Source organism: Chionomys nivalis, chromosome 3 (genome assembly GCF_950005125.1).
Source record: "Chionomys nivalis chromosome 3, mChiNiv1.1, whole genome shotgun sequence".
Taxonomy (NCBI): domain Eukaryota; kingdom Metazoa; phylum Chordata; class Mammalia; order Rodentia; family Cricetidae; genus Chionomys; species Chionomys nivalis.
This window is the reverse complement of record NC_080088.1, coordinates 58,705,862-58,721,868: the sequence shown is the minus strand read 5'-3', so window position 1 is coordinate 58,721,868 and position 16,007 is coordinate 58,705,862. Positions and strand designations below refer to the sequence as shown.

The window sequence follows — 16,007 nt, the reverse complement described above, 5'->3', positions numbered from 1 at the left end:
CCCCAGGGTGTGTGTGTGTGTGTGTGTGTCTGTGGCTGAGACAGAAGGATTACTGGGGCTTTCTGACTGCCAGCCTATCTAAAAACATGAGTTCCCTGCAACAAATCCACAAAACAAGAATTGTCTTTACACGACTCCCAACATCTGACCCTTCCTCCCACCCACTCCTTCCTCACAAAGGACCCACAGATGGGTTCCAGGAACTGAGCTCCCTCATCCACTCCAGCACCCAAGGTCACCCTTCCTCGTGTCATTGGTTAAATTCCTATCCTCTGCATTCCCCATGCTCTCCCACACCTGTAACTGACAGAAGCCAGCACTAGATGGAGCAGACACGACAGATGGGAAATGATGAAGATGCGGAGAGCCGTGTAGTGTTCACTACTATGGACCACAGCTACCGGGATGGAGTGACCCATCCCAGAGCCCTTCAGATCCTTACAGACACACCAATCTCTACTCCTAAGTGATTTGGGAAGAAGTCCAGTGTCCATGGAAAATGTCTGAAGGTCTGAGTAGGAGAGCAGGGAATTTTCCTCAGTCCTTTCCCTCCACTCTGTCTTCCTTAGGCCCTCAATAAAGCTGGCAGATGCCAGTGACATCACTGCACATTGTTGGTGACAGGGACACTCACCTTAGCATTCTGTATATCTTCTTCCACCAGCCGGATTTTCAGGCCTTCTGGGGACACCAGCACATAGTCCTGTGTCTGCGGTTTCTGTGGTGTTTCCCCAGGTGACACTAATTCTAATGCTTGTAAACCGGAAGGGGAAGCTGTGTGGGAGAGGGTGGCTTTATATGCAGTTTCTACAGCTTCAGCAAAGGCCCCTGCAACCTTTGCAGATATGTCCACCAGATAAATCTTTTTCAAGGTGCGCCTGTCTGGCTTGCGTTGGAAGTTGTCTTTGATGGCAGAAACAATGGTGGCCACACACTGGTCTAAGGGAAAGCCAAAGATTCCAGAGCTAATAGCTGGCATGGCTATGGACTGACACTTGACCCCCTCAGCTAAGGAGAGACTTCGCTCCACAGCTCTCTTTAGCAGGCTCACGCACTCCTGGGCCTTATTTCCATCCCACCGAGGCCCTACTGCGTGGACGACATGATGGCAAGGGAGCTTGCCTGGTTTTGAGATAACGGCATTGCCAGTTTTGACCACGCCACCATTTCTCACTATTTTGTCACATTCTGCTTGAAGTTCAGGGCCAGCTGCATTGGAAAGAGCGAGGGCCAGACCATCAATGTGCTTCAGATTCTCATTTGCCGCATTCACGACCACATCAGCAGGGAACCGAGCCAGGTCTCCCTGCTGTACAATCAGCTTGACTCCAGAGGCTATGTCCTTCTGTAAGAGGCACTTCTGCTCTTTAAGGCTGCCTTTGTCCTTCTCTGCTCCCTCCTGGAGCTCAATGATGCATCCATACAGGCGTTTGATCTCGCTTTTGTAATAGGATGCTTTGTCCTGGAAGAACTGCCTAGCACCAGGCTTATCAATCTGGAACCTTTTAATGCAGACTGAATCCCGGATTTGCTTGACCATGTCCATGCACTCTAGAACTTTACTCTTGGAGCCTGTTAGTAAAATGCCTTTTGGTTCGTCTTCCAGCTTAAAACTTGACTGCACATTGGTCTTCCTTATCTTTGGCCAGAACAGATTCTTATCTGCCCTTAAATACTCGATAATCAATAATGGTTCTATTTCTACCAGTCTTTCAATTTTCATATTGTTTTCCAAGAACTCAAAAAGTTGGTCATAGATTTCATTTACTTCTTTCACACAGCCTGCAACAATGACCTCAGCCCAGGTTCCTGAAGTTAATTCATTCTTTATCATAATGCTTGCAGTGGAGAGGTGTCTTTTTTGCAGAAGGTGAATTTTCCTTTTCCACACATTGCCTCTAAAAACTTCCTTGTCTTCAACTTCAATGATTTTATAACTCAAAGCATCAAGTATGCTCTTCTCTGCTTCTGCCAGGGCTCCAAAAGAACATACCGTCAAGAGAAGAGCTGTACCGTTCAGCTCAAATGTGGCAAGAATTTTCTGTGCTTCAAAAAGAGTCTTGGAGAATTCCTGACTGTCTACTTGCTGCAGAAACATGAAGACTTCAGAAGGAATCGGGACGTCTTTCTGAGGCATGGAATACACCTTTTCCTGGATGTCACACTTTACTTTATACACATCTGCACGGGATCCCTTAAAGCACAGGTGCTGAGTGGCAGCATCATAATGAATCTCCATCTCTGGGTTCTCTTTCCTTAGATCATCCAGGAAACCACTGTGTTGCAAAAGAAAATGTTTCCCCGGAGAAATGGCCACTTTCTCCTTCAGACTCTGCTCCTCCTTTCGGACCTTTTCCGTGGTGCTGTCTATTAACTCCTTGATTTTCTGGCCAATGTCTTGGACATCTTCTGATTTTCCGGCTAAGGTGAGACTCTCCTTATCAAACTCAATCAGAACCCTGTCATCTCCTACCTCATGCTGTATGATGTCCCACACTGGCGGATATACTTCAAACACCTTAACTTCGTACTTAGCCTTGATGCCAGACAGCACCTCGGAGGCGTCTCTCTGCCAGGTCTTGATGCTTGGTCTGTGGCTGACTAAGGTGGCAGCAGGTCTGACGGTCACTGTGCCGTTGATGTCAGACCATGTTAGCTCACAGTGACAGCGTCTCATTTTGTCATTTATCTCCTCAATCAGATGGTTATTTTTTTGAAAGAACTTCCACAAAGGAAGGTCCAGTGACTCTTGGAAAGATGCTGGAAGCTTTACCAGTGGCTTCTCCTCGCCATACAAGGCTGTGCCCAGAGAAGGATAATAGGGGAAGACAGACAGTGGCATCCTGTTGAAACTGTGCTTCTTGGCCAGAATGGTGTCTAACACTTTAGAAACAAAATAAACAGACAAACAAACAAATACATAAATAAATTACAATAATCTCAATGTCATGCATTTCCAAAGACACAAAACAACAACAACAAAAGCTTTTCTAGAGGGCAAAAGACTCTTCTGTTTGTAGAACTCAAAGGTGGCATTCTCCCATGTGCCCAGCTGTAGACTGATGCCAACCACAAGACAGACTCCATTTAGGGCTATGATGACTTTATACACACATCTCTCAACACTGAAATCATGCTGAGTCTATTGTTTTTCTGAGTCACTGATGTATATGGCACAATAAGAAACAGATACAAATTTAGACACAAGCATGGGGTTGGTGTTTGTATCAACACAAGGAATGGTTTAAGGGCTGGAGAAATGGCACATCAGCTAAGGGCACTAGGCTGATCTTCAAAAGGACCTGTGTTCAATTCCCAGCACCCACAAAGCAGCTCACAAGGGTCTGTAGCATATACAATAAAAAAATGAATATATAATTTTTTATAAAAGGTTTTTTTTTTTTTTTTCCAGGCAGCGGTAATGCATGCCTAAATCCCAGCACTTGGGAGGCAAAGGCAGGCAGTGATCTGTGATTTCCAGGCCAGCTTGTTCTATAAGAGTTAGTTCCAGGGCAGCTTTAACTGTTACACAGAGAAAAAAAGAAGAAAAAGAAGGAGGAAAAGGAGGAGGAGGAGGAAGGAGGAGGAGAAAGAGAAGAAGAACAAGAAGAAAAAGAAGAAGAAGAAGAAGGAGGAGGAGGAGGAGGAGGAGGAGGAGGAGAAGAAGAAGAAGGAGAAGGAGAAGGAGAAGAAGAAGTTTTTAATCCTCCAGGTGGGTCACTCTGCATTCTATCCCTTCCTGTGTAGTCCCAGAATTTAACTTCCATAGCTAACTTCATTTCTCAGGAGAAGATAGTTGTACCAGAGCTCTGTGTCAATTTCCCAAGGGCTTTACATAAATTTCCAGTGTTTACTCTTGACAGTGGCCTTCTCAGGTAGAGATTCTATTATACCCATAGATAGAAGTGAGAAAGCCGAGGCTGGGGAAAAGTCAGGGTTCTATAAACCCAGGCAAGTATCTGAGTTAATTGCCAGTGTGAGTCAAACCAGACCCCATGGTCTTACCCCTATACCAAATCAAAATCATCCTCACAGTCATTGAAGAGTCCAGCCCCAGAGGTCACAATTTAGTAAGGCCTTCCCCATTATATCTCCCGGTCACCATCTGTACCAGAACAGCCACCACAACCCACCCCTGGCTCAATGCTCACATTCTCTCTCTTTCTCCAGGACTTACCTCACTTTGTTTTAGCTGTTGGCACGCATAAGTAGTATCAGCATGGAGATTAGAATCAATCCCACAACAACTTGGATTTAAATGGCACCCATGGCAGAAGGATGCTAAAACATGATACCCTGGTGAAGGACTCAGTCCTAGGGCAGGTATCAGGCCTGAGGGAAGGAATGTGACCTTCAGAGGCCCAACCTCCCACAGGGCTTCAGATGGGGTGGACAGCCTGAGTGACCTCCAGCTCAGACTCAGCACCCCCTTAGGCCAAGCACTGCTGAGGGACTGTTTCCTTTCCTCCTTAGAGCTCTCCTCTGAGGTAACTCCAACACTACCTCTACAGATGAGAAAACAGAAGGTTTGAGGGCTCATGAAGGTCACCATGCCAGTGACCACCGGCCAGGATTGTAAGTCAAGTCTGTCCGACTCAAGAACCACTGATGATGTCATCAACAACAGGACTTCCATCTCCTCTTGAGGATATGAGAAATCACCATTATCTGGTCTCATCACAGGGACAGCACAGGGGGAACAGGAACACTTTCTAGAACTCTACATGCTTCTGAGTCCATCTCTCCCTAAACCTGTTGATTAGAGAATCAATGCAGGGACATAAAACACAGATCTATGGCTGTGAGTACGGCCTGTCAACGTTCCTAGAATGGCGACCTTCAGTCACAGGCTGGACTCGTCAGAGACTCTCCCTGTCTCTCGTGAGCTTGTGCTGCTTCTCCAGAGCCTGCCTTGCTGCCCTTGTTCTGCATCAAATCCAGATGAATGAGAGATTGGTGCCATTTCTGAGAGATTAAGGAATGACCAAAATGGCCAACCATCCAGGTCATGCCCAGGTGCCAGGCCAAGACACATTACCTTTGCAGTCTGAAAACTCAACCAGCGCCGAGCTCTCTTCTGGGAAACACTCAACCTGGGTGACTCTTCCGCCCCCGTTGAAAGGGTTTTCAAAGTAGAGCTGCAGCTGGTAGTCATCTACCCCAGGAGGCAGGTTTTCCACTCTAACTACTTTTGTTGTTTCCAAAAGTCTCGGGGCAAGTTGCAGCTGTCGGTTCGAATGGTGACTGATACAATCAATAATAAATTTTTTGGTATCTACAAAACAGAAAGAAAATGAGAAAATTTCAGTGGCATCTCTATATGGTATGGGAGGCTTGGCTGCAACCCAGAATGGGACTAGTCAGCTACTGTATTTTCTGCTACTGAGCTGTCCTTTGGCCATGGCCAACCCTCCTGAATGCCCTCCTCACAATGCCACCCCTCACCCTATTTTCTCAAGTCTATTTATTCCCACTATGGCAGCAGGTAGGAGCCCACATCCACAGCCAGGCTACTGGTTTCAAATACACATCCAAGGCGCACTTTCAGTTTTATTTTCATGTTGCCATGGACAAGTAGTCATGAATCAGGTGATGGTGGTGCACGCCTTTAACCCTAGCACTTGGGAGGCAGAGACAAGCAGATCTCTGTGAGTTTGAGGCCAGCATGGTCTACAGAGCTAGTTCTAGGACAGCCAGGGCTACACAAAGAAAACCTGTCACAAAAAAACAAAACCCAAACGAAAACAAACAAAAAAAGCCAACAACAAAAACTCAACTAGGTATGTTTTCAAGGTTCTCTTTTGTCCTTGTATACACAATTGCCCATGTCTGCAGTACTCTTGTCTGAGATGCTCTTCTCCAAATGGGATCGGTGGTTTTATTGTGTGGCTAAGGATAAAATTGAACCATACTACCAAAATAGGGCTATGTCTACAGCCCTCCCTCCTCTATTTTTTCAGTTGGTCCTATTTACTTTCAGGACTCAGCCTATCTCTTTTAAATCAACAGGGGGATGATGAGCCTGTCACGTGCCAATCATTGTGCTGGGATCTGAGAAATAAATACAAGTCCTTGTTTGTGTATCACTGGGCAGGTTTGGATCTTAAGCACAGTTGAATTGCCTTTTGGACTCCAATAAGGAATAGATGAATAGGAGACTCAAGACTTGGACCACCATATATGGTCTATATATGGTCTCTAATTTGAACACTAAAGCAGAGGTTGCCAAATGGATAAGAGGAGGGAGCAGTGGCAGCATGAACAAGCTTGGTGTCCTGTGGAGATGGTCAGGTGACACTGCTGGAGGACACACTCGGGTGGGGACAACTATCACGGTCCTGTCTCCCACCCCTCTCAGGTTACTACACCTGGGAGACAGCCTCTCTCTTGTCTCCATTATTCATTGACATACATGCCTCCCTCCTCTTCCCAGACTGAGTTCTTCTAGAGAGGGAACTATGATTTTAGCCATCTTTATGCCTCAGCCCCTAAACCAGTACCTGGCCCATCACAGTGGCCATAGTTTAGAAGGAAACTGTCCCTGAGGCCCATGTGTTAAAGTCTTAGTCCTCAACTAGGTGCTATGGGAAGTAGTGGATCCTTTAACAAGTGAGGCCTGTGGGAAATGTCCCGGTCATTGATAGGGGAGGAAGGGGACAAGATGACCCTGGCTTCTCTCTCTTTCTCTCTCTCTCTTTGTTTATGTCTGTCTCTCTCTCTTTATCTCTGTCGGTCTGTCTCTCTGTGTGTCTCTATCTGTCTGTCTGTCTCTGTCTTTCTCTGTCTCTCTCTTTCTCCTCTATGCTGCCACTATGCATACCATTTCAACGTAAGCCCCAGGTCAGCAGGGCTAACCAACCATGAACTGAAGCCACCCAAACTGTGAACTGGCATAAACCTCTCCTTTTGGAGGCTGATGACCTCTGGTCTTTATTGCAGTAATATAAGCTAAGAAGAATGCACTCAAGATTGCACTAAGGGTAAGTCTGTTGGCATCATTGCCGTACAGAAGTGTGGCATGGTAACAGGCCAGTCTTAACTCCTCCTGGGGAAGTAGAGGAAGAGTTCAAACTCTTCCAGTTAGAATCGCCTGGGACTTTCTATTTATCCTCCCACCACACCCCATCCCACCCCACCCACTCAAGCAATCATGTAATAAAGGGCAGTCTATGAAACAGACCCAAATTGGATCTCAAAATGAATTTGTTCATCTTTCCAAAATCTGAGGAGAAAGGCCCCTGTATTGGCTTAGAGGCCCCGTTTACACAATACAACAAAGTGTCACACACTCAGATGTCGCAAATCCTGTGGTGTGGTGGGTAGAAGCCTGGGGATGCAGGGCCTCCCTGAGGCTCACCTATAGGCCTCTGAAAGGTAACCACGGCAACGCCAAAATCTCGGATCACTTCCACCTTAAAGTCATCACTGGGGAAGCCGCTTATATTCTCCACCAGGATGGTCAGCACTATGTCAGTCACTTTCTCAGGCAGGTTTTCAAATGCCACCATGGAGGGAACAGTTTCACATTCTTTTGGGACATCTTCCGTTCTGTTGCTGGGAGAATGTGCTGTATCCAAATCATCTGAGGAAACTGGAAATTACAATGAAAGGTGTAAGGTATCAAATCATGGTTTAATTAAGTACATTATCCTGGGACAAACCTAGCCCTTATCCATATCTTGGCTAACTCTGCTAAAAGGACATCACAGTAGAACTTTTGAATTAGTGAATTAAAAACTAAAATGTAGCCGGTGTGGTGGTGCACGCCTTTAATCCCAGCATCCAGAGGCTGGGGCAGGCGGATCCCTGTAAGCTCCAGGTCAGCCTGGTCTACAGAGTGTGTTCAAAACAAAACCAAAAATGTAGTAGTTGGGGGTTTTGTTGTTGTTCTTAGTGGATTAAAAGCCAAAAGTAGCCCTTGTTGTTTTATTTTGCTGTTGTTGTTATCACCAATTCAATTTTATTACATTTTCTGTTCTGTCTTTCTGAGGAAGGGGCATCCTCCCTCATATGTGTCTCTCGAGTACTTGACTGTGATTACAGAACCAAGCTTCTACAGTTAGGGTAGAGTCTTCATCTCTGTGCTGCGGCACACGGCAGACAGCTGAGGCTCATCAGGTGACCACTGCATTAGAGAACTACTGTTGGCCTCCCCGGAAGAGCAAAGGTATAGGAAGCTGTGTACATACTCCAAAGTAAGAGTTTAAAGATTACACTGTAACAGCATCAGTGAGAAATGGCTCCCCGGGTTAGACAGCTTGCTGTGTAAGTGTGAGGGCTGGAGCTTGACTCTCCAGCCCCCTTGTAAACAGCTGGGCATGGCTATATGTGCCCAGTGTGGAGAGCAGAAATGGATGAATCCCCAGAGCTCCCTGGCCAGCAAGCCCAGCCAAAGGGGCAAACTTAGGTTCAGTGAGAGACCCCGTCTCCAGGCCGAATGGCAGAGTGATGCAGGGAAAGAATTCCTCTCCCTTAGATTCGGTGTCTGCATCTCTTCATTGTTCTTGCTCATCTTATCCAGTATGGTTCTTCATTTGGTACCCTTTACATGGGTATTATTAGCTGCTCCTTCATTTAAGTCTTGAGCAGGACCCACCCACCAGCACAGCCGGAGACCTGACCCCAGCCCCAGAGCTGGCTGTTTCCTGTGCAGTTGAGGAAGGAAGAGCTGGTGCTACCCAGAGAGACACACAACAAGCATCCACTACAAATCCTGTCCTTAGCAGGGTGGTGGTGGCGCACACCTTTAATCCTAGCACTGGGGAGGCAGAGGCAGGTGGATCGCTGTGAGTTTGAGGCCAGCCTGGTCTACAAGAGCTAGTTCCAGCATAGGCTCCAAAAACTACAGAAAAACCCTGTCTTGAAAAACCAAAAAGAAAATGAAAAAAGATCCTCTCCTTGCCACTACAAGTTCTATCCTTGCTATTACTGGCCACCAAAGCCCAAGTGTCCAAGTGTCTATCACCACCTCCTACATCTTCTTCTCCTCTCTTCAGCTGTAGACATCTCCCAAAGCAAAACAAAAAACAAAACAAAAAGCTGGTCCTGTTCCTCTGAAGCTAACCAGAAGAGCAATGGGCTCCCTCAGGGAATGCTTTAAACACGTCTGGCTCAGACTGGAAAGATGATGCCCCTGCAGGTGGCTCCAAGGTGAGTGGAACCTGTCTGGTATGAATCTAGACATCTAGATGAAGCTCTCCCAAGATACTTGTTTAATAAACACAAAACTGCCTGGTCAACACCAGGGCTACCTTAGCTGAGACTTACCTTTTTCTGTAGCTTCTTTTTTTTGTCTCGGATTCCTAAAAGGCAAACAGCAAGACAGCATTAATTCAAGAATCATTTCTTTTTGTCTGTTTGGGTTTTGTTTGGTTGGTTTTTGGTTCCTTGTTTGCTTATTTGTTTATTTGGTTGTTTTTATTTGTTTCTCTGAGACAGAGTTTCTTTGTGTAACTGTCTGACTGTCATGGAACAAACTCTGTAGACCAGGCTGGCCTCGAACTCACAAAGATCCACCTGCCTCTGCCTCCCGAGAGCCAGGATTAAAGGCGTGTGCCACCACCACCTGGAGACTATGAATCATTTCATATATAAATAAAATACCTCTTGGGCCAGGCTGGAGATGTCAGTTAACTGAAATGATAATGGCACATTTGGATAATGGATCGAAAGCTACATGTCACATGTCACATGGTGTCTTCTTGCTGTCACAGCAATCCCTGATGAAACGAGACACACACAGGAGACTCCTGTGAGGCAGCTTAGCCAGAGGTTTGCCTGACTTGGCACTTAGTTCATGTTTACTGTATGAACACAGTGCACGTGCTTCAGAGAAGTCCCTGACAATCTTCTTCACAGCTGAGGGAACAGCACACACGGGGTACACTGCTGGCCTCAAGATGATGGAAACAGAACAGCAGGTTTCTGGTTATAAAGAGGCCAAGAGCAATGAATACAAACTTTGACATCCCAAATATATTACTATTGAGCCCCCCAGTCTTGACTCTTCCAAAAGTGACAAAAATGACAGCTTCTCCATTGTTTACAGTCCTTGTTCCCTCCATAGCCAAGCTGCCATTCTCAGGCTAATGTGACTTAGGCCCTCATCAACCATTTTTCTTTTCTTTTTCTTTTTCTTTTTCTCTTTTCTTTTCTTTCTTTCTTTCTTTTTTTTTTTTTTTTGTTTTTTTGAGACAGGGTTTTTCTGTGTAACAGTCCTAGCTGTTCTGATACTGTCTCTTGTAGACCTGGCTGGTCTCAAACTCATGGAGATTTGTCTGCCTCTGCCTCCCTAGTGCTGGGATTAAAGGTGGGTGCCACCTCCCCCAGCTCATTTCCACCATATTCATCATAGAGAATCCCACACACCTTGGAATAATGCCCCGTGTCCTTACCTTTTCTGGAACTGCCTCCTTAGAGACTGAGGCTTTCTCTGAGTCTTCGGGCAACCGGACAGTTAACTTGAATGTCCCTTTTCCTGGCCACACTAACTCATGATTCTCTTTCTTCAGAACATTCTGCCGAACTGAAGCATTAAAAAATAAAAAGATTTTAAGCCAAATTTCAAGCAATATTTCCTTACATAATTAGTTCATGATTTCTACAAACTCATTGTTATGAGCCAGCAGCTCAGCCTGTCTCCCCAAGCAGCAAGCCCTTGTAAATAAGGAGAACTTAGCACAGGGATGTGAATGTCACTGTGTGTGCATTATTCATGTTGTAGACGTGTGGGCATATGGAGGAGTGCACACCCCTGGTCACGTGGAGGCCACTGCCGGACACTGGGTATTTCCCTGCATTGCTCTCTGAGTTCTGGCCTGGAGACGGGGTTTCTCACTGAAGTTTTCTCATTGCCTAAGCTTGCTGTGATCTGCCATTTCTGCCCTCTACACTGGGTCCATGTAGGCATGCCCAACTGTTTACGAGGGGACTGGAGTTTCAAATTCTGGCCCTCACACTTACAAAGCAAGCTATCTAACCCAGTGAGTCATTCCCCTGCCTCTAAACTTCCTGGGGTGGTGCGGTTTATTTGTTGATGGAGCTTTTTTGAGACAAGGCTACTATGCAGCCCTGGTTGGCCTAGAACTTGCTCGGTAGACCAGGCTGGACTCACACTCATAGTGACCTGCCTGCCTCTGTCTCTCAAGTGCTGGGGTCAAAGCATGTGCTGCCATGCCTAGATTACTTTTTAATATTCATTGCTTTATCTTAGTTATTGAGTATTCCCCTAGGGCCTTGAGATTACAAACATGGTTGCCAGCTCATGGTCCTGGAAGTTTTAAGAAGTGAGTTTTAGAGGAAGTCATATTTCCCCAGAGGAGAAAGTGATCCTGGGACCCCAGCCCTTTTCTCCTTTCTGTATCACTATAGAGCCAAGAGTTTCCGATAGGGTGTACTGCCTTGTGCCATTGGCCTGAAAGGAGCAGGTCAATTGATTGTAGACCAAAAACTTCAAACTTGTAAAGCCCAGATAAACCCTTCCGCTATTCAAGGTGATTATCTCGGATATGTTATCACACAAGGGAACTCTGGTGAATGCCGTTAGCATCCTGCTACACAAATCCTACTTACACAGCCTCAGCCTTCTTATTGACTACTGAGGTCATTGGAATTGTTTTGAGCCAGTCAGTGAATTCCACTGAAGAAACATAGAGTGTAGTAGTACAGAACCTGTACTGTACTGGGTGGGCTCTGAAGGTAGGAATATTTATAATCACAGGGACAACTGTGTACATGGGGTGAGACCCATGCTGTAGGGAGACGACCCAGTTGGTCATCAGAATGAACAGAAGTCCATCCCTTAGACTGCAATGATAAACAACCCATATTTGGTCAGAAAGGGAACAGGAAAAAAAAAAAGACTAGAATGAGCCGCGGTGGTGGCACACACCTTTAATTTCAGCACTTGGGAGGCAGAGCCAGGCAGATCTTTGTGAGTTTGAGATCAGCCTGGTGTACAAGAGCTAGTTCCAGGACAGGTAGGCCAGTTTTATACAGAGAAAACCTGTCTCAAATGAAACAAAGCAAATCAAACAAGCAAACAAAAACAGAATACAACAGATTTTGCAAAAACAGAATTACAACACCAGACAGCTGACCTTAGTGAAACTCTACAGAAATCAAAGACTTGCCATTTGATTTCCAACTCACCCACAGTCTAGCTGAGTGGCTATAAAGAAATAAACACTTCTGGAGCAGAGGTTTCCCATTGAAAGTATTTTCTAGGAACGCTGTGAACCACATGAAGAGCTATGAGATTGTCAACTGTGATATCAGAAGCGGCAGCCAGAGAGAGACGAGGAAAATCAGTGTCGCTCAGACCATGGAGAAGCAGAAAGGAACAGGAAGGGCATGGCCAAGGAGAAAGATACCTGAGCCCTGGTGTTCACAGATACAGCAAAACATTAGGGTCCCCTTGTTCTCTGATGGACAGCTAGTCTGATGAGCTCAGAGCTTGTCACAAAGGGACACATGATGGCTCTCCCACCTCAACCATGCAGTCGGTAGGTCTAGTGACTTCACTTAGATGTACACCCAGATACAGACATTAGAATCCATTCGAGAAGGAACATGGGACTCTAATTCTACTCTATGAGTAGTCAGAAGTTTCCACAGAAGCTGTACCAGCTGGTGAGGGGACTGAGGACTGTGTGACCTCAGTGTGACCTCTGTGTGAACAGTCTGAAGTCTGTTACAGAATGTTCTGTACCTCTGTATTACATTCCTCCTCTTTCCTGGACTTTGGTGAAGTCCATCCAAGGCATCCACGCATGGCCGTCTCTTCTTGGATGTGTGCAATGTGTATGGGCACAAGTATTGCCAGAGAGCCACGGTGGCAATAACAGTGTGTGATTCCCATCCAGAGAGTGAATCTGGGAGGAGGAGGCAAAATTCTGACGTCTAGTCTCTCCCCTGTGCCCACCTCAAGTCAGCTCTGTTCAGTTTTACTTAAGAAGGTGGGTTCTAGGGTCGCAGAGATGACTCCATGGTTGAGAACACTGGCTGCTCTTCTAGAAGACCCCGATTCTGTTACCAGCTCCCACATAATGGCCTATGACATCTGTATGTCCAGTTCCAGGGGATTTGATGCCCTCTTGTGGCCTCTGCAAGCACTGCATGCATGTGGTATACAGGCATAAAGAGCAAACACCCATACACATACAATACAAATAAATCTTTTCTGTAGGTTTGTATGGTTTTCAGAGACAAGGTTTCTCTGTGTAACAGTCCTTGCTGTCCTGGCATTTGCTTTGTAGACCAGGCTGTCCTTAAACTCACAGAGATATATGTGCCTCTGCTTTCCGTGTGCTGGAATTAAAGGTGTGCCCCACCACTGCCCAGCCACAATTTTTTTTAAAGAAGGTGAGTTCCTTTATTACAAGAATACCTAGGCCCTCACTTAATAAACAGGGGCCCATTTAAGACTAGAATGTATGATAAAGTGTGTCCACCTGAAATGGGGATACAGGGATTTGAGTTTGGGTCTGAGAGTATAGCTCAGTGTCCTAAGGGGGGAAAGAAACACCTACATACTCAACAGTACACAAACCCAGTTGACCTTCAAAGCTGAGACCTCCCTGTTGGTACCGGTATACACTACTGCACTGGTAGGCGCAGTAGTACTGCCCAGCTGGTGTAGGTTTACATGAATAGAGTCATGCCTGCTCAGGGTGTTTCTGTGAAGGAGGGTGGGGCCTCTACAGGAAAGGAAAGCTGCTGCCCTAGGGAAATTCCAGCTGCCTTGCTGCTGAGGAGGAAGTGGGGCCTCAAATAGGAAACTGAAAGTGAAGAGAAGTTCTAGTCACCCCAAAGACTGGCCTGCGACAATGTTCCATTTTAATGTTCTGAGTCATCTGTGTTGGGAGTGAATGAGAGGGATCAGCTGAGCCACCTGGGAGAAGAGGGGGCTGTGCACTGGGAGCCCCAGGAGGGAGAAAACTGAGCTGGGGTGAGAGCCCAGCCTTCACCTCAGCTGCCCAGGGCCTGCTGGGAAGGCTACAGCTGGGACTCACAGCCTCACAACCATACTTCCCCATGCTGTGTGTGTCACTAAACTACCAGTATCTTAGAGATCTCCATTTTGTTGGTTTGAGGCTCTCAATAAACAGCAGAGATTTTTCAGACTTCAGCATGTCCCAGTCACCTCAGAGAGCTGGTGGCAAATGCTTCCCCACTCACCCACATTCCCTGTACTAAAGTGTCTAGAACAGAGCTGGGGCTGGGTCTAGTTCCCCCGCCCTCCCTGTGACCAGGATGCAGCAGTCTGTACCCCTAACCTGCGACCAGCATTTGAAGACAGCTCAAGAGAAGAACACACTCCATAAGGGTTGTGTCTACTGGGGTAGTGACAGCTGGGATCAAACTGGGAATCCTCTAACCCTCTGAGGTCGTTCTCAACCTGTGGGTCGCGATCCCTATGAGGGTCATAGGTCCTTTCTCAGAGGTAGCCTAAGACCATCAGAAACAGAGATATTTACATTACACTTCATAGCAGTAGCAGAATTACAGATATGAAGTAGCAGTGAAAATAATCTTATGATTGGGGATCACCACAGTTTGTATTATAGGGTTGTAGCAGTAGGAAGGTTGAGAACCACACTGCTCTAGGAAAAGAGAAAATGAGAAAACAGGTTCTGCTGTCAGCTCTCTGTGGAGCCCACCCTGGTGAAATCCAACCTAGGACTATTAATAAGGTTCTTGCCTTCCAGAGGGATTCAGCACCCTGCAGGTCTCTCCTGCCTCCTGACCAGGCTTTCTGAAAACCTGTGTCAATACCTTCTACACCTGTCTCTTTCTTTCATTTTTTCTTCTTGGCTCCTTGTTGGGCTGTTATCTAGTCTACAGCCTGGCTTCCTTGGCCTCCTTGCCCCTACAGCCTGGCTTCCTTGGCCTCCTTGCCCCTGGTTCACTCCAAAGGTCTCTCCAAATCCAAGGACAAGAGGGAGGAATTGTCTGCATTCTGAGGGTGACCCTGGTCTACAAAATCTCGGGTGAGGCCTGGTGGTAGTGGCACACTCCTTTAATCCACACTCTGGAGGCAGAGGCAGGCAGATTCCTCTGAGTTCAAGGCCAGTCTGGTTTACAAGAGCAAGTTACAGGACAGTCTCAAAAGCTACAGAGAAACTCTGCCTCCTAAAACAAAAACAAACAAGCAAAAATATCTCAGGTGAGAACTAACGGTGGCCTTCCTGGAGCCACAGGTCTGGGCAGTCAACACCCTGAGCAAACAAGGCTGGGCCTCCCTTGCAGATTGCAGACAGAAGTGGGGAGCATTCAACTGCTCAATGGTTCTGGAGCTTCCTGCCATGAGGGAACCCTCCATTGGAACCCCCACCCCAGTTCAAAGCCCACAACCACTTCAGGCCACCCTGGGGCAGAAGGACAAAGAAGGACTTTGTCCAGGCTGTGGCACTAGAGCCCTGGGGCTTTTCCCTCCACAAGCTCACCTCCCAAAGACATTGTCCCCCACCCCCCAGCTAGTAGAACTCTGCAGTGCTAGCTGACCCAAGACTCTGCAAGATTCTTAATTCTTTAACTGCACCACTTGAATAATAAAAACATTTCTAAAAAGGAAAGGAAAAGGATTAAAGAAGGAAAGAAAGAAGGAAGGAAGAAAAAGCAAAGCACGGGAAGGTTCACAGCACCAGGAAGCTCCTGGAAGAGCAAGGGAACTGCCACTCCTGGATGCGCTGGCCACTCCCGATTCTGACCCCAGGATCTCCCGCTTCCGTCGCGCTGCTCAGAGTTCTGGGCCCGGCACCGATGGCCTGAACCCCGCGCCGGGCGACCCTTTTCGACCTTTTAGCCTCTCACCGTCCTCCGGGGAAAAGAGCACCAGGAAGCTTGCCGAGCTCCCGGGCTGTGGGACGACCTCGCACTCCCCTCCGCCCGACTTCTTTCGGCTCTGGAAGTACATTTGCAACTTGTTGATTAAGGTCTTCGGGGGGTCTAGGCCCCAAGACCCCTCGACCAGCAGCGGGAAGGGCCCGGACTCTGCCATCCTGGCA

General features: G+C 46.9%; 1 protein-coding gene across 1 annotated transcript in view; it reads right to left on the bottom strand.

Moving 5' to 3' along the window:
• Positions 1-16,007, bottom strand: part of Parp14 (poly(ADP-ribose) polymerase family member 14) — a 33,718-nt gene extending 17,711 nt beyond the window's left edge. The window contains exons 1-6 of the mRNA XM_057764533.1: positions 15,814-16,007; positions 10,395-10,525; positions 9,281-9,302; positions 7,358-7,591; positions 5,039-5,275; positions 635-2,883 (exon numbers count right to left, since the gene is read on the bottom strand). Of these exons, the coding sequence (XP_057620516.1) occupies positions 635-2,883; positions 5,039-5,275; positions 7,358-7,591; positions 9,281-9,302; positions 10,395-10,525; positions 15,814-16,000 (3,060 nt within the window). The 5' untranslated portion in view covers positions 16,001-16,007. The remainder of the gene's footprint in view (positions 1-634; positions 2,884-5,038; positions 5,276-7,357; positions 7,592-9,280; positions 9,303-10,394; positions 10,526-15,813) is intronic.